The sequence below is a fragment of the Mirounga angustirostris genome, unplaced genomic scaffold (genome assembly GCF_029215605.1).
Source record: "Mirounga angustirostris isolate CCGP_5_RB_7025 unplaced genomic scaffold, mMirAng1.0.hap1 SCAF_5, whole genome shotgun sequence".
In the NCBI taxonomy this organism is placed as follows: domain Eukaryota; kingdom Metazoa; phylum Chordata; class Mammalia; order Carnivora; family Phocidae; genus Mirounga; species Mirounga angustirostris.
Genome location: NW_026991713.1, coordinates 178643848 through 178664542, shown reverse-complemented (window position 1 = coordinate 178664542; position 20695 = coordinate 178643848). Strand labels below are relative to the sequence as shown.

At 59.0% G+C, this 20695-nt stretch overlaps 2 protein-coding genes across 9 annotated transcripts in view; one reads left to right on the top strand and one right to left on the bottom strand.

Annotated features, from left to right (window-relative positions):
* The first annotated feature begins 867 nt into the window (after positions 1-867).
* NUDT1 (nudix hydrolase 1) lies at positions 868-9678 on the top strand. The gene is given in 4 exon segments (XM_045875919.3): positions 868-942; positions 944-1023; positions 8530-8675; positions 8918-9678. Coding segments are annotated over 4 exon segments (531 nt in total). The 3' UTR covers positions 9148-9678.
* A 2354-nt stretch (positions 9679-12032) lies between these two features.
* The window catches only part of SNX8 (sorting nexin 8), a 37440-nt gene continuing 28777 nt past the window's right edge, over positions 12033-20695 (bottom strand). For 4 of the 8 annotated variants that reach the window (XM_064593420.1, XM_045875917.3, XM_064593418.1 and 1 more), the window contains 7 exons: positions 20219-20299; positions 19105-19265; positions 18412-18544; positions 15593-15661; positions 13984-14133; positions 13473-13622; positions 12033-12197 (listed from right to left, as the gene is read on the bottom strand). In XM_064593420.1, coding sequence (XP_064449490.1) covers positions 12087-12197; positions 13473-13622; positions 13984-14133; positions 15593-15661; positions 18412-18544; positions 19105-19265; positions 20219-20299 — 855 coding nt within the window. In that variant the 3' untranslated portion in view covers positions 12033-12086. The remainder of the gene's footprint in view (positions 12198-13472; positions 13623-13983; positions 14134-15592; positions 15662-18411; positions 18545-19104; positions 19266-20218; positions 20300-20695) is intronic. The other 4 variants (XM_064593416.1, XM_064593417.1, XM_064593419.1 and 1 more) reach the window with 4 other exon arrangements.

Here is a 20695-nt window from a genome sequence, read left to right as displayed (position 1 = left end):
GACCCCGTCAGCCTCAGGACCAAGTACACAGGCATCCAGCCTCAGGCACGGAGACCCACCCCCAACACCAGGGCCCACCTGAAGGTGCCTTGTCTCAGGCACGGGAACTTCCCAGAAGGATCCCTGTGCCTGCTTCTCGTCCAGCGTGGTCCCCAGCGTGGGAGACTTGTGTTCAGTGGGCCCCAGGCCGTGCTAGGGCTGGGTGGACAGGGGCCCTGCTCCTGGCCCTCCCCCATGTCTCCAGCAAGCACCCAGACTTCAGCCTGGGAGTCTTCCTCTGGATGGTGCTCGCCCATTCGAGGAGGGGGGCCCTTGTGGCCCCCAGGGCAGCAACGGCTGTGAGCAGATGAGCTGTCGCAGGAGGGAGGACCAACCAGCCCTGCTGAGCGGGCTCTCCGCTGTCAGGAGCTACGCACTGCTTGGGACTCCGTGGTCTGCCACTGCTGAGGTGCAGAAGGCAGATCCCCACAGGCCAGAAGAAGACCCCACTGGTGAAGAGGCCACGGCCTAAAGCCTGACCCGACGACCAGGGGCTAACCCGCGTGGTTCTGCTGTGCCCACGGCTGGACTGCCCTCTTGCCTCTGTGCTGAGGTGGGGCAAGCACTGACACGGCCATCCCCCTGCCACCAGCCTGGGCACCGCTGCCACTGGCTTCGCAGAGCCAGGCCCCTCTCTAGCCCAGAAGCTCCCTTGTCCCTGAGGCCAGCCACGTGTGGCAGGGCTGGGAGATGACATACCAGCCTCCCCCTCCCTGCCTTCCACGGCACGTTCCCATCCCCCCCGGCCCCTGGCCTCCACTGCCCCCATCCGCACCCAGGTTGGGCTGAGCCCGCCCTCTTGCCTTCCTCAGGGGTCCCCAGAGGACCATGGGCGCCTCCAGGCTCTACACCCTGGTGCTCGTGCTGCAGCCTCAGCGGGTGCTCCTGGGCATGAAGAAGCGAGCGAGGCTTTGGGGCCGGCCGCTGGAATGGCTTCGGGGGCAAAGTTCGAGACGGAGAGACCATCGAGGACGGGGCCAAGAGGTGAGGTTGGGGCGGGCCTGCCCACACAGCCAGCTCCCGAGGGGATAGACTGGAGCTCCTTATGGAGCCCTTGGGCCTCAGTTCCTTCATCTGCAGAATGGGAGTAACAGTAACCGCTCCTGCCTCTGGCGAAGGGCGTGGCAGGGCGGTGAGTGGGGTCCGCGCCAGCTGTCGCTGGGGACTCAGGAGCGGCCCACGGCTGTGCTTGCGGCTGCTTCCAGCCAAGGGGTGGTCCGTCACCGGACGTCTCCATCTGTTCGGGGGAGCCGACGACGAGGTTTCTGTCTCAGCCCTTTGAGCACACACACGCTCCGTTAATCTTCAGCACTTCCCCAGGGCAGGAAGCGAAGCCCAGAGAGGTCGAGCGGCTTGTCTGCGATCACACAGCTCCGGTTTCAAGCCCTTTGCCTTCTTTCTCCTCATAGGCATGTGCGGGTACAACGAGACTCTGTGTAAACGCACAAAGCACTACACAAACCTTCACCACTGTTGATGTTGTTCTGAAGAACATTGGCCACCTTGATCAAGGCCGCTTTCCCTGGGGCAGAGAACAGAGCCCCACACGCATAGCAGTGAGGCTTCTGGAAGGGAAGAAGGCTGCGGGCACTACAGGCCGGTGGTTCTCGAGTTCGGGGTTTTTTAAACACGACCACCACGTAGGAAATGTCTAGTCTCTGAGGCCGTGGTGCTATCACGGATGGCAGGCCACAAGCACGTTTCCCACCCCGTTGTCCTTTAATCGTGGGTCACTAAGCTGGCTTCATGGCGCACGGCTGGGCCGCAGCCCTGTCTGAAAAGCCGTGGTGCCTTCTGTGGCGTGCCCCTTCCCTTCATGGGCCCGGGACCAGGGCTGCGGCGACGCCACCACGTGGGGTCATTGGTTTTGGCAAGTGCAAGGCCATGTGACCGGTCCTGCTTGGGGAGGGTACAGCTGGGGCAGAGCCCAGTCTGCCGAGACTCTGGCATCTGGCCCTGTGAGCCGCCCCGGGGGTGGGCGTGGAATATGGACAAGCAGTGGGTGCCGGTGGTCTGCTCTGCCAGCCAACCGAATGTCTTTGTCCTCCTGAGCCCATTCACTGGGTCCTGATCTCTGGGGTCCTGCTCAGTGTCAGGACACGGGAACAGGTCCCGGCCCCAGCCCTGCAGAGCTCCCATCTAGTCTGGCTATCAGGTTCACAGGGACAGGTGCAGAGAGCAGGTCTAGGGGACAGCCAGTGCTCTGGGGCGTCCAGAATGAAGAGCCAGGGCAGATAATTGGGCAAAGGAAAAACTCCTAAAGGACGTGACATTTGGTCCAAGCAGGTGGGAGGTAGAACGCAGCATCCACAGAAGCCCAGAGGCTGAGGGGCAGGGCCGTGCAGAGGTGTGTGGTGTGGGCCTTGTGGGGTACAGACAGCTTCACCTCTGTCCTCTGCCGTCCTGGCGACAAGCAAACTGGCAGGCCTCTGATTTCCTAGGGCGCATCCCTCCTGCCCTGTGTTCCGCATTTCCTGAAGGGGACACACACGTAAGACCCTCCGTACCGAGTGCGATGGTGGCCTTCCCGCAGAGCAGGCTTGGGATCGGGCAAGAAACGCGAGTCGTCGAGATGAGGAAGCACGTGCTCTCTGTCCCCAGGACAGAACTCGGATCCTTCTCGGTCGGCCTCCCACTGCTGCCACGGCCCCTGCCTGTCCCGGTTTGCAGCTGTGAGTGGCCCTGTCATCAATGGTCCCGGGTCCCTGATGCCGTGTCTGCTCTCCTGGCGGCCGTTCCCCGGGGCAGGGGTGTACAGAGCCCCGTGGTCGAGCTCACGTATGCACCCACAGGAGGCATGGGAGCTCCCTCCAAGCCTCAGCAGCACGCACTTTCTGATGGCTGATTTCAGCCGCTCTGGAGGGACCGATGCCTCGGGAGGCTGTGTTTGCCCCGGGGGCCGTTGATCTGGCATGCCGGCCCCGTGTCTACAGGCCACTTGGATGTCTGGGCTTTGTGAAGTGTCTGCCCAAGTCTTTCACCCATTTTTTAAAAATTGGGTTGCCTGTCTTACTCTTCGGGATCTGTACTTCTTTATACATTTTAACGTTCTTCCCGATTTTCTGCTTCAAGTCTCCCGCTAGGACGTGGATTCATGTGTTTCTCCTTGCAGTTGTTAGTTTTTGCCTCCTGCAGTTTGACTCTATTTTGAGGCACATACGTGTTGAGGATCGTATTGTGGAGAAGTGGCCCCTTTACCAGCACAGCAATACCCTTCTTTACTCCTGATGCCTGAAGTTCGGACAGATACTCCTGCTTTCCTTTGGTTAGTGTTGGCATGTGTCTTTCTCCATTTACAGTTCATCCGTATTTTTTCATCTTCGTTTTATACTTCATGCTTGTAATCTTTATACCCAGCGTGGTTCCGTGTAGACAGGTGGTCTAGTTTTTGGATCCCCTCCGACCATCTGTCTTCTGCGGGAGCGTGTGGACCACTGATGTTCCAGGTGGAGACTCCTACAGTTGGGTTCATATCTATTCTATTTGTCACCCTTGTTCGGTGTTCCTCTTCTTGTCATCCTCTCCTTTTCTCGGTTTTGTGGTTTTAACTGAGCACTTTCTATGAATCCCTTTCTCTCCTTTTTTAGCATGTCAGCTATCCTTATCTTTTTAACTGCTCGACTACTTGCCCCCAAATTTGCAATACACATTTGCAGCTAATCCAGGCGCGCTTTCAAACAACACTGCCCCGTCCCGTGAGCGGCTTGCCTGCCTCGCAACAGCAGACATGCCGATTCCAGCCCCCAGCCCCGTATCCTTGCTGCTGTTCAGCTTATGTACGAGTGTGCACACACAGGGTGTAAGTAAGCGGATACATCATCGCTGTTACTTTGAACAAACTGTTACCTGTTACACCAGTTAAGAATTAAAACTGTTTTGGGCACTTGGGTGGCTCAGTCGGTTAAGCGACTGCCTTCGGCTCAGGTCATGATCCTGGAGTCCCGGGATCGAGTCCCGCATCGGGCTCCCTGCTCGGCGGGGGGTCTGCTTCTCCCTCTGACCCTCTTCCCTCTCATGCTCTCTGTCTCTCATTCTCTCTCTCGCAAATAAATAAAAATCTTAAAAAAAAAAAAAAAAGAATTAAAACTGTTTCATCTTGGGGCGCCTGGGTGGCTCAGTCGGTTAAGTGACTGCCTTGGTCAGCCTTCGGCTCAGGTCATGATCTCTAGGTCTCAGGATCGAGCCCCGCATCAGGCTCTGCGCTCAGCATGGAGTGGAGCCTGCTTCTCCCTCTGCCTCTGCCCCTTCCCCTGCTTGTGCTCGCTCTCTTTCTCTCTCTCAAATGAGTAAATAAAATCTTTTAATAAAATAAAATAAAACCGTTTCATCTTGCCTTCACTTACTCCTTCCATGCTCCTGCGTTCTTTGTGCAGATACCAGGTCAGATCTATCACTTTCCTTTTCTCTAAAGAACTTGTTTTCACGTTTGTTATGAGGCAGGTGTGCTGGTAATAGAGTCCCTCAATTTGTCTTTGAGAAAGCCTTTATTTCTCCTTCCCTTTTGAAGGGGAGGGGAGTACAGAATTCTAGGTGAGTGTGTTTTGTTTTGTTTTTCCCTGAACCCCAGCTGTCTCGCCTCCCTCTTCCTGCCCGCCCAGTGTCTGAGGAGTCCGATGTCACTCCTACCCTGTTTCTCTGTGGGGCAGGTGCTTTCTTCCTTGGGCTCCTTTCGGGATCTTTTTTTTTTTAAGATTTTATTTATTTTATTGGAGAGAGAGCGTGTGAGTAGGGCCAGAGGGAGAGAGTGAATCTCAAGCAGACTCCCCGCTGAGCAAGGAGCCCAACACGGGGCTCGATCTGCAACCCTGAGATCATGACCTGAACCAAAATCAACAGTCGGACACTTGACCCACTGAGACACCCAGGGGCCCCTGGATCTTTTATCTTTGATTTATTACACTTGGAAGGTAACGCATCTGGCATCTGTCGTGCTTGGTGTCTGCTGAGCTTCTGGGACCTGTGGTTTGGCGTCCTTGACACTAATCGGGAACATTCTCAGTCATGTCTTCTCTCTCTTCTGCCGGCATTCCTGTTGCTCACACGTTTGCTGGCCGTCCCACACCCTTGATATTTTGTTCAGTTTTGTCCGATCTTTGTTCTCTTTGCTGTTCTGTGTTGGGCCGTTCTGTCGAGATGCCCTCCAGCTCACAGTCTTCCCTCGGCCACGTCCAGTCTCCTGCAAGTATCCTCTCCGTGGCCTGCCTCTTCTTTCTTAGCGATACTTCGATGAGCAGAAGTTTCATCTTAATGGGATTCCACATATGGCTTTTTCTTTACATGCAGCGTTTCTACACCCTTTTAAAGAAATCTTTGCCTACCCAAGCTTAAGGAGACATTGCCCTAAGTTTTCTTCTGGAATGTTCAGGAGTGTTAGAGTACCACTCCCTCTGGAATGGAGTCTGGGGTAAGATGTAAGGCAGAGGGTCGAGATTCATCCGTCCAGATGTCTGGCTGACACAGCATCATATTGAAGAGACCGCGTCTTCCACTGTCCTGCAGCCCCGTCTGGCATGATCACAGGGCAGATGTGACACAGAGCCTGACGTCTGTTTCCTGTCCCACGTCCCCAGTGGCGTCCCGCGACCGGGTGGGTAACTGAAGAAGCTCGGCACAGCCGGCCAGATGCTGTGCTGGGCCCTGGGGTCTGCCCTCCAGACGCTCGCTTGACTGCAGAGGCTGCCGGTGGGGTCGTCCCATGGCCCACGACTCGTCCCGCTGTCCTGACCTCACCGCAGAGCACGGAGCCCTCGTGAAATCAGCGACCTTTTATTGTTGTCGGACTCACGGCCATATTCTAAAGGTGTTCATTATCCTCAGAGGCTCATGATCTTTCACACTCCGGAGGCCTCATCCAGCGAGAGAGGCCGTGGAGGGCGCTTCCTCCCAGCTGCCCCCCTGGGCGTCCACACGGGCATGTCGTGCCCCTGCAGGCAGCTGCTCCCCCTGGAGGACATCCTGCTATGGCCACGGGTCAGTAACGATTTCCACGCTCAGAAGCAGAGGGCAAGGCCATCGTGCTGCAGATATTCTTCATGAAGGCCGGGACAGGCCTTACCTTGAGGTTGAGGGCAGAAGTTCAGCCCCAGAGCCCCACACCATCAGATGGGCTCCTAGTCTTGGGGTCGGCTCCGAGGAGCACTCTCCGGGACCCCCATCTCCTCTCCCCAGGGCCACTGGGGTACCAGCCCGGTGTCTAGGATGGAGCCAGAAGTCAGGACAACCTCCGACAAAGGAGTATTGTGCCCCTGCCCCCGTGGGGTGAGAGGGAGAGGCCAGATGGCACATTCTAATCCACTTTAGGAACAGGCTGAGATGTGTCTCAGGCCCCACAGGCCAGAAGGATGACTGACTCCAGAGCAGCCCTGGGCTTCTTGCAGGCAAGTGAGTCGGGGTGGCCCCTGCAGGGAGCCTGGCACACGCTTTATCCACCGCACTCCCATTGTGCCCTTACAGATCCCAGAGCAGGCCGCCGGTCTAGAGCTGAGTTAACGTACCCTCTCCACCTGCAGGCTTGGGTGACCATGTACACGCGAGCGGTCGTCCCTGAGGGAACAGCATCTGAGCAGCGAGGATGCAGCATTCTTGGGGGGGGGGGGGGGGGGGGTAGGTTACAGGCACTTGGGGAGCTGGGGCTCGTCAGAGTCAGGTTTGGGCTGTAGGCAGGTGGACGGTCCCATCTCTCTGGCCAGCGTGCCTGATGCCTCCAGCAAGGCCACAGAGTGCCGTGTTCAGAGAACCTCAGGAGCTGAGTGGCTGAACAGAGCCCCAGGACTGCAGGGCCCCCCCCACCCACCCACCCAGACACTCGGCTGCTGTCATTTTGTTTAATTCATGATTCATCCCGTTCTCTGCCATCTGGGGAGCTGAGCATCACACACACAATCCGACACTTTAGCAGAACTGAAACTGTCATCCCCGCTAATTATCCCAGCCTGGGAAGTGAGATTATTGATATTTCGTGCACTGCTGTGTATTTGGGGAAGATTAACCAAAACTAGTCAAAACATGAAATCACTAGGTGAAGTTTTTCAAAGCGAGCCCCACCAGCCTGCTGCCAGAGTGCTGGGGGAGGCCCCACGGGGTGCCAGGACATTTAACTGGGGGGCCATCTGTACCCCCAAGTGAACACACACATCCATGTTTTTAGGTCAAGTCTAATTTTAATGAACCACGTCAGTGAATAAATTCCGGCTTTCAGAACCATTCGGGCCTGGTCTGCCGCGGCAGCCAGCTCACGTGACTCCGCTGCGGGCCTTCCTGGCAGCTCTGGCGGGTTCCGAGTGGAGGAAGGCATCTGCTGGGATCAGACCGCTAAGACCCAACGTGTGTGTGTGTGTATTTAATGAGCAAAGTGGTTTCCCTGGCTTCTCATTCCAGGCACAGGAAGCAATTATGCATTGTGTTCCTAACAGAACTTGGAGATCAAAGCTAAAAAAAAAAAGCCATTCTTTACATACAACTATAAATGGTCAGGCGTAATTAGAGCACTTAGAGAAACAAAAATACACGTAGGGCAGCGAGACTCGGGAAGGAACAGACGGAGCTCCGCGGCTGCCGGGGCCCGGGGAGCCCCCCGAGTTCCGAGCACAGAGCCTCCAGAGAGCATTGGCCGCGTGAAGGACGAGGGAAGGAGCCAGCTGGCCGGGCAGACGAGAGCGGTCCGGGGGTGCGCGCGAAGCTGCTCCTCACGGGCGCCTCGCCACTGCAAGCTGGCCGCCGTTACTATCGGTGACCCACGCCAGTTGGGAAACTGGCCGAGCTCCGTGAGGGGTGGGGGTTATTCTGCTCCGGCGTGAGACGCGCGGGCATGTGAAGGGAGGCACGGAGGAGGCGGCCCAAAGATCACACACAAATGGTTACGAGGGCTCCTTCCGGGGAGGCGTCCAGGGGTGCTGGCCACATTATCTACCGCAGACATGTGATTTGGGGGCTACTTCAAAACTGACGCCAGCATCAGAACATTCCGGGGGGGCGGCCTGGTTCTGCTGTCGCGCATCACACTTGTGCTCGGGTGGGAAAGGCGTCCCTGGGAGGAGGCCTGAAGCCCCTGTCCTGTGATCAGCCACAGGGGAGCTGGCTGGAGGGTTGGGGCATCTCCTTGGGAGGCCATGGTTCTCAGCACAGGTGTGAGGAGAGGGGATTCGGGACCCAGGTCCCCGGAGCCTGCAGCCTGAAGAGTAGCATCCGTGTGGCCGTTGCCGTCCCGTGGGAAGAGCAGGAACCGGACAGGGTGGGAGGTCCCCAGCTCCGCCGCCCACCCCTGTGACCCCCCCCCCCCAGCCACTGAACTCGGCCAGGCCTGGGCTGCCCCGTGGCTCACGGGCTGTTGAGCTGGGTCGGCCTGTGCGCCCTGAACCAGAACCTCTGAACAGAATCGGTATTTGAAAGGTCCCCAGATGACTGCAAAGTCCCGCCGGGTCGCCAGGTGGGGAAGTGCTTCTGTGTTCCCCAGCGCCTTGCTGTAGGGTCACCCGCCCCACCCACCCGCAGGGAGCTGCAGGAGGAGAGCGGCCTGACTGTGGACGCACTTCACAAGGTGGGCCACATCGTGTTTGAGTTCGTGGGCGAGCCTGAGCTGATGGACGTGCACATCTTCTGCACAGACAGTGTCCAGGGGACGCCCGTGGAGAGCGATGGTGAGTCTTGGAGTCCGTCCCTCCCCACCCCAGCGGGCGAGGGGAAACCAGGCCCGGGTCCCGGGAGGCAGGCGCTGCGCCGGCATCTAGCTCTGAGCCTCGTTCCTCTTCTGCAAAGTGACACAGCCAGGAGGACTGAACCCGAGTACGCCCGGTTCCTCACACAGACCTGCCTGGTCATTGCTCACTGACGGGCAGTTTAAGCCTGGGTGGAACATCCGTGCTCTTTCCACCTGCTCCAGAAATGCGCCCTCGGTGGTTCCAGCTGGACCAGATCCCCTTCTCGGACATGTGGCCCGATGACAGCTACTGGTTTCCCCTCCTGCTCCAGAAGAAGAAATTCCACGGGTACTTCAAGTTCCAGGACCCCGACACCATCCTGGACTACACGCTACGCGAGGTGGATGAGGTGGACGAGGTAGAAGTGCGCTGGCCCCTACGGGCCATGGGACCCACTTCACCCGTTCACTGAGCCCGAGGCAGAGCTGGGGTCTTGGGGGTGGGGTGGGGTGGGCGAAAATAAAGACCTTTTACCTTTTCCACATTCCTCGCAGGGCCCGGTTGGGCCGTGACCGCTCCCTGGGACAGAGCAGTGCCAAGGGGACAGCTGGAGGGCCGGGTGCTGCCCTGTGCGGTGCCATGGGCTCTTGCTGGGACCAGTGTGGGCGAGCAGCTGTACCCTCCTTGTTCCCCACCCCTCCATCAAGGGGAAACTGAGGAACAGTCATGGCCCAGGGCTAAAACCCTGGTCTAAGGCACCGGAGGCTGTCCCCTATGGGACCCCAAGGGACAGGGTGTTCTCGTCCACATCTCTGACCACCAGGAAGGGGGGAGGCAGACAACACACAACTTACCCAACTTTCATAAACAGATTTAATGGTTGTTTGTGTTTATTGATAAAAACTTTGGAATGTATGCCATTTGTGAACAATTCCAGTTTATTGAGGGGGTAGCAGTAACTGATCCCTACAGCCTTTCTTATAAAGTGCTCCGTACATCAAACTGTGTCACCAAGGGAGGAGGGGACTCAAGGGCAGACAGAACCAGCCAGGGTCCCGTGCGCGCATCAGAACTGCGTCTTCCGCTCCGGCTCTGCATCTGCCTGCGACAGCGAGCAGAGCAGGGTCCAGGGTGGATGGTCCTAGGTGGGGTTCCACTCCAGCCTTGCCTGAGTCCGGGAGCAGGGCTCTGTCCCCGTGGCATTTGGACCATGCAGGCCGTGGAAGACAAGGAAGGCCCTGCAGCTCAGGCACAGGGAGGCTCTGTGCAGAAAAAAGGGGCCTCTGCTGCCCCCAGCTGAGGGCACAGGGAGGACATGACCCCCCCACCCCCAGCAAGTCTCTGCATCTGTCTGCTGACCTCCCTGCAGGGCCTGGGGGGAGGGAGGGGATGGACCAGAAACGCCCCTCCAGGCAAGAGCCCCTCCTCATTTCCCCCTCAGGAACAGGCCAAGGGAACACGGAGTCACCAGCAAATCCTCTCCAAAAAGCACAGGGCAAGTCTCTGGTGCTGGAAGTCTCCTTGGTGACCTGGGTGAGGAGGCCCTCCCCGCGCCGGCCCTCCCGCCTTCGAGCAGCTGCCCAGTGCATGCGCCCCCAGCCCCAGTGCATGCAAGGCAGGGCCTGCTCTCCACTGTCCTGGGGTCACCTGTCCCTCACCAGCCACGTGCAGGCCACGGGTGGGTGAGCAGCATCGGACAGGGATGAACAGGAGGCTCAGAGGTCACGTTTTGTGGCTCAAGTGCACACAGGGCCACGGGAGCAGCCCCGCGGGGTGGCGCAGACCCGCTCCCGGCGCCCGAGAACCCGTTTCTATGGCGGGGGGTGAGAACACAAGCCACCACCCAGGAACAGGCCACTGACCAAAACGACCCCCAACGTGCTGGGCTCTGCAGATGCGCTGCCCCTTCTCGTCAGCCCAGGAAGGCACGAGCCTCGGTCGGGGCCTCGCGCGGGCTGGGGCGCCGCAGGTCTCCCCTCACACACACACCCCCGTGGCTGTTCCGCCGGCACAGGCAGAACCCACACGTGCGGCGGGTCCGAGTCCCGGCCTGACCCGGTCGTCTGGCCGGACCAAAAGGACACTTGCCCCCAGACTGCGGTGTGCATGGTCTCCTCGGGGAAGCACACCTGTCTGTGGGGAGAGAAGTTACCCTCGGTCCCCATGCTGTGTGCGGACACACAGGTGGACATCAGACCCGGGCGCACCCCCAGGAGTCTGCGCTCCCCCCCAGAGGGCATGAATCTCAGGAATCCTGTAGTGCGGTCAGAACCTCCTCCAGCACCGCTCGGGGCCGGGGAGCAGTGAGCTCAAAGGGCTGCAGGCCTAGGAGAAAGCACCCTGCCTGTGTTTACACGGAAGGGATTCAGAGCAGGAAGCACCCGGGCCCTAAGCGCACAAGAGCCCCAGAGCTCCAGGCACAGAGCCCTCTGGGCCTGCGGGTGCCGGAGGGAGGCAAGAAGGAGGAGTCTGAGTGGCTGAAGTAAGTGAGGCCAGCTTACAGCGGCTCAGCCACGGCAACACGGACCCTTCCTGCAGAGTCCAGCTGGGACACCGCCCCCCACCCGGCCTCCTCTGCCCTTCCAGCCTCCAGGTGCAGTCTGCAGAGAAACGGGCGTCCGGGCAGCTGAGAGGACGGAACCGTTGCTGCACTTGGACAAACAGCACCACTTCGCCTTGTCTCCGCCATCGCCGACCACCAGGCGCACACGGGTCAGAGAGTGAGCGTGCACACAGGGAGGGACACAGCACACTTGACCCTAGAGACCAGGCCAGGGCCCCCATGGCACTCCCTGGGGCTTGTCCCCTGGAAATCAACACCGTCTGTGCACCCAGTGCCCCCGAGCCCCCACCCCACACACACTCACACTGCTGCCCGACACAGGCCCAGGACGGCCGGCTGGCCTCCAGGGATGTGCCAGGTATAGCCACCTCTCATCCGACACAGGGACAGTCCTGCCCTCTGTGGGCTCAGCTCATCCAGACCCTCCTGACTGCTCTAAGCCCCTGGGGGGCCCCCTGCACATGCCTCCCCACCCCGGGCACCTGCTATGTGGAAACCATCCTGCCACCGTGACCTCTGGGAATCAGAGAAAACCATTCCAGGGGCCCTCAACTTCGCCCCACCAGACTCCCAGGCACAGTGCGGGGGGCAGGGGGGCAGGGGCAGCTGAGCAGATCCCCGTGGCCTCTGGCTCCCGTGGATGCTCAGATCATGTCCTCGGCCCTGCTCCCCAGGAGGGCAGCACCCAGACCCTGGCCCCCCCTGCCCAGCCCGGGCATCAGCCCAACACCGGGGACCCTGTGGTGGGGGGGAAGGCAGCCGCTGTCTGAAGGGAATTAAACAGGGACACACCGTTTGGAAAGAGATTTTAGTGAGGCCGCCAGGGCTCCCGCCCCAGGCCACTGGCACTACTGAGGAGACATGCCGTCCTGCGGGGATCTCGGCGGGGGCAGGGAACTGTTGGGTCCCGCGAAGAGGCAGCTGAGCTTGGGCTTCAGGTCGTTCCACACCTTGCTCATCTGGAGAAGAGGGAGCACAACAGGGTGAGAAACCCCCGAGGAGCCCCGTGCCACCAGACCAGACCAGGGGGCAGCTGGCCCTTCCCCTCGCCGCATCTCAGCCCCTTCCCCCCCGGAGAACGCCGGAAGAGGAGGAACGGTGTGCGCCGCATGCACGCCAGGGGGCAGGCAGGTGGGCTCCGCCAGGACCAGCCTCCCGGTGTGGCGGGTCACACAAGACAAGCCGCACCAGAGAGAAAGTGGGGGTCAGACGTGCGGGAGAGGAGGGTAGCTCGGAAATCAGCCTCCCCAGACCCGAGCCCACCCGCACGGGGCCCTGCGCGGGCCTCCACCAGAGCGGGAGAGGCCCGTTCCTCTCTGGCTGACCCGTTGGGACACTCCCCAGGGATGGGGACGCTGCAGTCCCAGACGCTTGTAGCCCATCACCCTCCAGGTCCCACGCCGATCATGGAGGCCGAGCAGGCGCGCAGCACACACTGTCTTTCAGAAACGGAAACTTGCCACAGGGATTAAACACGCCAAGGCTGGAGAGTCCTAACAGGCGCAGAGCCGGGACTGCGGCCCAGGCTTTAGGGACTCTGGCCTGAGCACGCTACCGTACCAGGGAGCTGCAGGTGGCCACGGGCAGATGCGCCCCCCCCCCCCAGCAGGTGACTGTGCTGCTGGGGCTGCCACCAGGCCTTGACCCAACCCAGCACACACCACGTCAGCAGCGGCCAGCAAAGGCAGAACCACACGGGGACCATATACGAGTTTCTTCAAGCCTAGACACACGCCCCCTTCTAAGCTGTCTGGAGAGGGACACGCCTGTCCCCGTTTGCGGAGGCACAAAGAGTCCAAGACAAGCTAGCACCATGCGGCTCTGGGTCCTCGGGGCCAGCAGGTGTCCGCGGAGCTTGCCACATCTCTGGCCAAGTAGAGGGCGTGTTCCCAGCAGTGCGGGAGCCGCCGGCCGGAGGGCACGGACCCGGGGTCTGCGCCAACCCCCGCCTTCTCTCACCGACGCCCCACCCTCTCTTCTCTCCATTCCAGGGGATGCTGCGCTTTACCCGACTCCAGAATTCCTCCAGGAGAGGAGGAACACTTCCATCATGGTCTCACGCTGCCCCCCACCCTCCAAGAATCGCGAGGACAGCTTTGCCACTGCTGTTCGGCCTGCGTGTGCGACAGCAGACATGAACCTGGCCTGTTTACAGGCCCCGTGCTCCCGGCAATGCCGGAAGGCCGGCTGCAGGAGTGCCAGGCTCCCAGACAGCAAGGGGCTGGCCGACCCACCTCCTTGTGGCCTTGGATCTGCGAGTTGACAAAGGCCCCGAGAATGTGGGAGGTGAGGGGCAGGTAGATGTGGACCAGCTGCATCTCCTGGTGCAGGCAGTACAAGGAGAAGAAGCTCCGAAGCTCCAAGGTCTGGATGGCGTTCTCCTGCTGCGGAGAGAGGAGCCGCCCCTCGTACCTGGCCCAGCAGCCGCTGCGGAGCGCCACACCAATACACGGCCTCTCCCCGAGCCCGGGGCCTCAAGCCCTTCCCTGCACCAGCGCTGAGGAAAATTCCAAGCCACTCACCCCAACCGGGCACCCCAAAGGCTCTGCTCTAGGCACCGCAGGGCCGCCTGCCCATCCCCCCGCTGGCCACACCGGCCCCAGGCAGCGACCCTCCGGAAGCTCAGGGGCCAGGCCCCGAAGTACAGGTCCGGGGCCCAGCCAGGCCAGGCCTGCTCACGGGCAGCCCAGCCGGGGGGCAGCCACGGGCCGCCCCGCCCCGCCCCCCGCCCCCCGCCAGAAGCACCTCGACGATGCGGGACTCCAGCGGCTGCGCCGAGTCGGGCTCGCGGCTCTGCACAGCGGCACTCAGCATCTGCCTCTTCGTCACGCTGTACTTGTGCAGGGCACGCTGGTGCTTGTGCAACACGCCCTTCTCGTGCCGTTCGCACAGGTCCTGTGCGGGGAGGGCACCTGCGCTCAGCCACCAGCCAGCAGGGACCCGGAGCCACCCTCCCCCGGGGGAGGCCGCGTGGAAGGGGGCAGTGGGAAGAGACCGGCAAACAGACACATGCTTCAAAGTCAGCGCTGTTCACACACGAGCCCCTCCCCTTCAGAAACCGTTGCCACGCACACCCACTCACTCCACGCTCAGGAAGGAGTCGTGGAACGGAGTGGTTCCGGTGACAGGCCCCGGGTGAAACCAGGAGGGGCTGCAGTGCACATCAGCCCCGCCAACCGAAAACCCACATAAACTAGGTCCTGTCCACAGGGAAGACGCACAGGGAAGATGGAAGGTGGGTCTCCGACTTTTCCGCTGCCCGGTTTCAGGAAGCCCATGTCCCTCCAGCAGCAGAAAGACCCACCTCCAAAAGGAAGATGCACCGGCATTTCCCTGGAGCCCTAAAATAGCCCCGCTCAGGAATCTTGTGGGAAATACTGGCCACAGAACCACAGTGCTGGGATCTCGAGGGGACCTGGCTACCATCCAACTTAACAAATCCCTTCTGGAACCTTCCTCAAAGTCCTGGGCCCCCTCTCCTTGAGCTCAGCACGAAGGATTCTCCGGCTTCACAGACCATCCAGCCCATCACCGACACCGCCACGGTTCAGAAGCCAGCCCTACACAGAGCTGGAGTCGGACTTCCCAGCATCTCTGCCCACAGAAGAGGCAAGCTCCCTCCGCGCCAGGCCAGCCCCCCACACACGTGTAGGGAGCGAGCATATTCTCTCTCTATCACACACACACACCTCTATGCACACATGTGCACATGGTCACACGTGTGCACGCACACACGTGTGGGGACGTACATATACGCCCGCACACATATACAGGTGCTCTGCATACATGCACATACACTCACGTGCACGTGTGCAGTCACATACATGTGTATACACTCCTACATGTACACATACACACACGTACATACCCGTGCTCACAATTTACACATTCACACATACCCCTACATATGCACACATATACCCGCATACATACACACACGTACACACGTCTTAACGTGTACACACACAGACACGCGCTCGTGCATACCCTCACACATTCACACGCATGCACATGCATACACAAATGCATGCACTCATACATACACACGTGCGCATGTACACACACATGCATACACATACACTCACGTGCATGTATACATGCGTGCACACACACACCCGCCATTCTCAGACCAAGGGAAGCCAGAGGCCTGTCTGCACACCTGCTGGGGCCACAGCCCAGAGCACCTGCAGAACCCGCCAAGGGGAAATAACTCTGGCAAGACTGTCTACGGCCCATCTTCCCTCTACAGCCCTGGCTTTGCAGCTCTTCATCCACTCCTCTGGAGTCACACCCCTGAAAGATCATGGATCCTTCTCAAAAGCTCTGTCCTTGGCCAAGGAGCAGCCAGACTCACTTTATAGGACTGGAGCAAATCCAAGAAGAGGTTCAATTTCTCCACCACGTCATTCTCTTCCTGTTTGCCCTAGAAAACAAGGGTGGGTGACCAACACCGAGCACCACAGGACCCACAGACCCGGCCAGGGCCCCCCATACGCAGGCCTGAGCTGGCTCTTCCCCCCACAGCCACCAGCCAGCTCTGCAGAAGAGCCCCCTTCCCACACGAAGGCCCCCCAACGTAAGGCAGGGAAGCCACAGAACCCAGCAGCTGGATGAAAACTACATCCTCAGTTCCCAAGGTCATCTGCCCACTCGTGCTTGCTGTTCCACAGCACTGGGCCTCCCAGCGTGCCAAAGCCACAGTACAGTTGGGGCTAGGCTGGCTTCCTGGGAGCCCTCCACTCTAACACTGTGCTCACAGCCACATGTCCTGAGGGCTCTAGCACAGCTCATGTCCCTCAGCCACCAACACTTGCCGAGCACCTTGCCCGGGTGTTTGCTGAACACTTCCTAGGCATTCACCAAGCACCTCTCAGGTGTTTGGTGAGCACCTCACCTCTCCCAGGTGCAGTGTGGGCTCCTCAGAGAAAAGAGCCCTTTTCACAACCTCTAGAGCTCCAGCTACGGCTCAGCATGAAAAGCTCACCTCGGAAACCACACAGCGACTGTGTAGAGGGTGCAGCCAGAAGGCAGAAGATGGGAAGAAACGAGGAGGATGAGTCTGACCAGGTTACAAGCACTGCCCTGGGAGCCAGGGCTCCTGCCCAGGTTCTGCCACCAACTCAGGGGACCCGGGACTCATGCCTGCCCAGCTCAGAGGTTCCAGGCCACTCATTCCCACACCCACAGCCAAGACTCGAGCCAATAAGGTCACAGGAAAATAACAGGCATGTTCCAGGTTTTCTAAACCCAGAAGGAAAACACCAGAGGTCCACAGGTGCCCTGCTCCCGCCTGACTGGGCGGAGGGGCACAGGAGGACGGAGGTTCCTCCGTCTAGCAGCAGGTCACGTCACTGGCTAGGTCTCAGTTCTCGTTCAATGCCACACAAGACCCCAAACCACCATCCTGTCAGCATGGAAAAAACAGCCCCCTCTGAGTCTCTGTTGTCCCGCTGGGATATAGTGACCTGGGGCCCCTAACAGGTATGGGGAGAATAAAACCAGGGTGTGTGGAAACAGAGTTAGGAAAACCAGCCCCTGGGTGTCTTTCCTCATGCAGTGAGAGTGAACAGAACCCCAGCTGTGCTGGATGAAAGTCCTGATGGTCGTTTGATCCAGTTTCACATTAAAACTATATTAATTTCACTTCAACGTGAAAACCACGAGGAATAGTCAGGAAGTGGTACTTCCTCAGACGTCACATTTCAAAGCAGCATCCGCCAGCTATCAGAGATCTCAGAGCTTGGGGTTCAGCTTCCAACTATGAACTTGCACCACATCAGAAGCCTGAACCCTCTCTCCCTCTTCAAAGGCAGAAACACAGCATCCAAATCTCAGTCGGAAAACACAGGAGAGGAGACGACAGAGTCAGGAGTTTCCGTTCTGCGGGACGCCTGGGGATTCACGGTGCACCCCACGCGCTCTCCCACCCCTGCCCTGAGGCTACCTGTTGAACTGGGAGCTGTGTGGGCCCAGGGCCTAGGTCCTTGCAACCAGGACAGCTTCAAGTTTAGGTTTAGAATGAGCTTTGAGGAAAGTCCAACAGGTTCCATGAAAAGTGTCCGAATGACCTCATCCAGCCCTTGCTTCTCGTGGACATGAAACGGGCCCGGGAAGCAACATGCCCCAAGCACAGGCCCAGCACAAGGCACTAGCCGAACGCAGAGCGGGCTGCCTCTCTCTGCAGCCGCGCCTGCAATGGCACAGCGCCAGGCCTCCCCGCGGTGGACACGTGGGCACCTGGCAGGCCTGGAGAGGGACGGGCCCAGCGCCAGTTCCGAGAAATGCCACCACCACCCTACGCTCAGTTTCTAATGGGAACACGCAGGCACCGGACCACAGAGGAAGGAAACCCAGGACTTTCCGTACCAGCCAACGAGATCAGATTTCCTTTTCGGAACTTAGAGACGTCCTGGGCCTCTGAGGGCCCCACCTTGAGCCTGAAAATCCCCCAGCGCCACGGTCGGAGAGTCCACCACCATCGCTGTGTTCTCCAGCCTGCCACTAAGGAGCTTTGAGCGTCAGACAGGCAGCAAGTCCCTTCACAGGTACACCATTTTAATTTATTTACTACCAGCCTACAGACCATTTCCCCAAGAACCAGGCCACGAACGCTCACCCTCAAAGTCATGCAGGGGTTTTATAGCATAAAAGCACCCAGATGAGCCTCTCCGTCTGCCAGTAAACTGTGGACCTTCAAACAGATCCCCAAGGACCACAAGGCCCCTGCGCGTGCGGCAGAAGCATTTCTGGAGGCTAACTGGGTCCCTGCGGGGAATGGAGATGGGGCGCTCTCAAGGCTCCGGAGCTTACTTACTGTCCTGATAAGTTATCAAGGAACCAAGTACTTGCTGACTAGGATAGCAAAGTGGGAACTACCTGGTCCACCCAGAAGCATCCGGGGAAGTCCGAGATTACATTTTCAAGGACAGATTACAGCTTCTCATCTCAGCAAAGTGAACCTTCAAAGGACCAGCACCCAGTCTCCTTGTCACGGGCAACCATCTTCAGAGCGTCAGGGGCTCACAAGGAGCCACTCAGAACAGATGGGGACATGTAGTTCCAACCAAGACCAGCACCCACTCACTCCAGACACAGGACTCCAAAGATGTCCCCGCTTCCGTTCCCCAGGGACAGGTGCTCTTCAGAACGGGCACCGAGCACAACGTCACTCACCTGCTGGGCAGCTTTGTCAGCAAGCAGTGCAAATTCAACGGACAGGCCTCTCAGCGCCTGTTTAAGGGACCCCCACGTGCTGCTGTTCAGAGAGGCCCAGGAAGGGAGCGGGGTCGTGTCAGACCCCAAAGCACTAAGGGAAAAAGAAACAGAGGAGACAAGACACTCGAGGCCTGGGAGCTGAGCCGGCCGTCCAGCATGACATGTCGTCCCAGGGCAACCTCTGCCACGCGAAGAGCGGTCCCTGGGGACATCTGAGCATCTGTCAGAAAGGCAGGACCTCAGCCCCCGCCCCAGGCCTTCTGAGCCAGTTCTGGTCAACAAGCCCCCCAGGGATGGGTGTGCACACGTTGGCTCGCGAGGCAGAGTTCTTGAAACTGAGGAGGAGGGTGCAGTCCTGGCTGACGGTCCACTGCCCCTCCACCCAGGGGAGTGTGAACAGTTCGGGCCGTCCTTTTCCAGTCTAGTCCTGACAGCAGGGAAAACGACGTGTGACCGACTGGCACACATTTGTGTGTTTAGGGATCCACCCTTCCCTGCCTAAATTCCCCCAGTTGTCTTCCTCTAAATTCCATAACCCATTTCCCCAGCCCTCTCCTTCACCCTCTAACAGTGAAACTGGTCAGAACGGGCGTCGCTGTAGTAAAACACCATCTGCCACCAAGTCTGCAGACCCCCCCGCGGGGCACCTGCCTCAGCTCCTTCCCAAATACGAGAAGGTCAGCAGCATTGTCGACGGCCCTCGATGCAATCCGCTCAGCCCGGTCGCGAAGCCTGTGGAAGCTGTTGCAGATGTTCCGAATGAGCTCCCGGCTGACGGCTAACTGAGTCTGGATGTCGGCCGGGAGGAAGTCCTGGCAGGGAGGACAGCAAGGCCACGCATTACTGGCCGTGAAGGGCCTTCTGGAGACGACGCCCATCAGGACGGGGAAGAAGCCCGGCGACAGAGCAGCATGTGGGCCCAGACGCCAGGCCACATGGGGCCTCACGGGGCCTCCCTTCTTGTCCAAAAAAGAAACAGAAACCAACATCACGCATATACCACAAACACTAAGCTGAGTGGCCCCAGGAGATGGCGATTCTAGCGTCCACTGAAAGCGGATCCAACTGGAGGTCCTGCAGGAACACACACTCCGATAATAACCGTCACGCTCAAAGTGACTCTCCGCGTGAGGGCAAGGCCGCCGGGAGGCTGCATTTCTCCCCCAAGAGTCACTTTTTACCAGCTTTACTATTAAACTACCCAGTAACATGAACTATTCTTTAACATGAACATTAACTACATAACGCTTAGAAGACAGGAAGCTTAGGGAATGGAGTGGGCACGTGGGCAGGAGTCCGTATTTCTGTATGGAGAAGCAGTTTAAGAAGGAAAAGGAAAAAGCTACCCAGTAGCCACCTTAATCCTCTTTAGAGAAAGAACAGATGTGCTAAATTTTACAATAAACCAATGCAACACTCCCGTCCCCTCTGAAATCTGAGAGGCTAGTGACCCAGCGGGAGTCCACCTGAATCACAAAAAAGCCTCGGGGATGTGGCAGGAGAGCTGGCCGGCTTCTGTGGCCAGACCATGTTCAGCCCCCTACGGGTGGGCTACTCGGTGGTCTGGGACCTTGGCAGCCTCTCGGGGCCCGTCTCCCCATCTGTGAAGTTGGCAGGACACCCGCTGTGTGTCCGAGCAGGTGAAAGCAGGTGAAATGAGGAAACCATGCGGCGGGCCTCAGCAGCATCCCCAGCACGCGGTCAGGCATGGGGTCAGGCGGTCACTGCCTGGACCGGAGGGGGCACATCACGACGAGCAAAGTACCTTGGCCCGAGGAGCCAGCTTACAGTTCATGAATTCATCTCCAACACACTGAGCTGATTCCTTTAACTTGTTCTGCACGTCCTGCAAAAGGAAACAGAACAGCCAGCTCTACCAAGCTGCAGAACAGTCTGTATGAGACCAAGGAGGTCAGCAGGAGGCAGGACGCAGGCCTTCCTCAAGAGGAACGTGCTCCCACAGGAGGGCCGTCACACAGGCATCCCAGAATATCTCGTCACTGTGTCTCCCCAGACTTCTTCCCATTGACCTTAACCTTTAGGGTGGCTTTCCACAGCCAGGAAAGCCTGACTTAACAACAGCGGCACCACAAAACCTCCAGCTCCAGAGGGCAGCTCTCTCTCCAGAAACACAGGAACTCCGTCCACAGCGCAGAGAGGACCTCCATGCCACAGACGTCACCTGGTAGGTCCCACCACGTGGGGCACAGAGACGAGCTGAGGTCTCCTCCTTCCTTCAGAC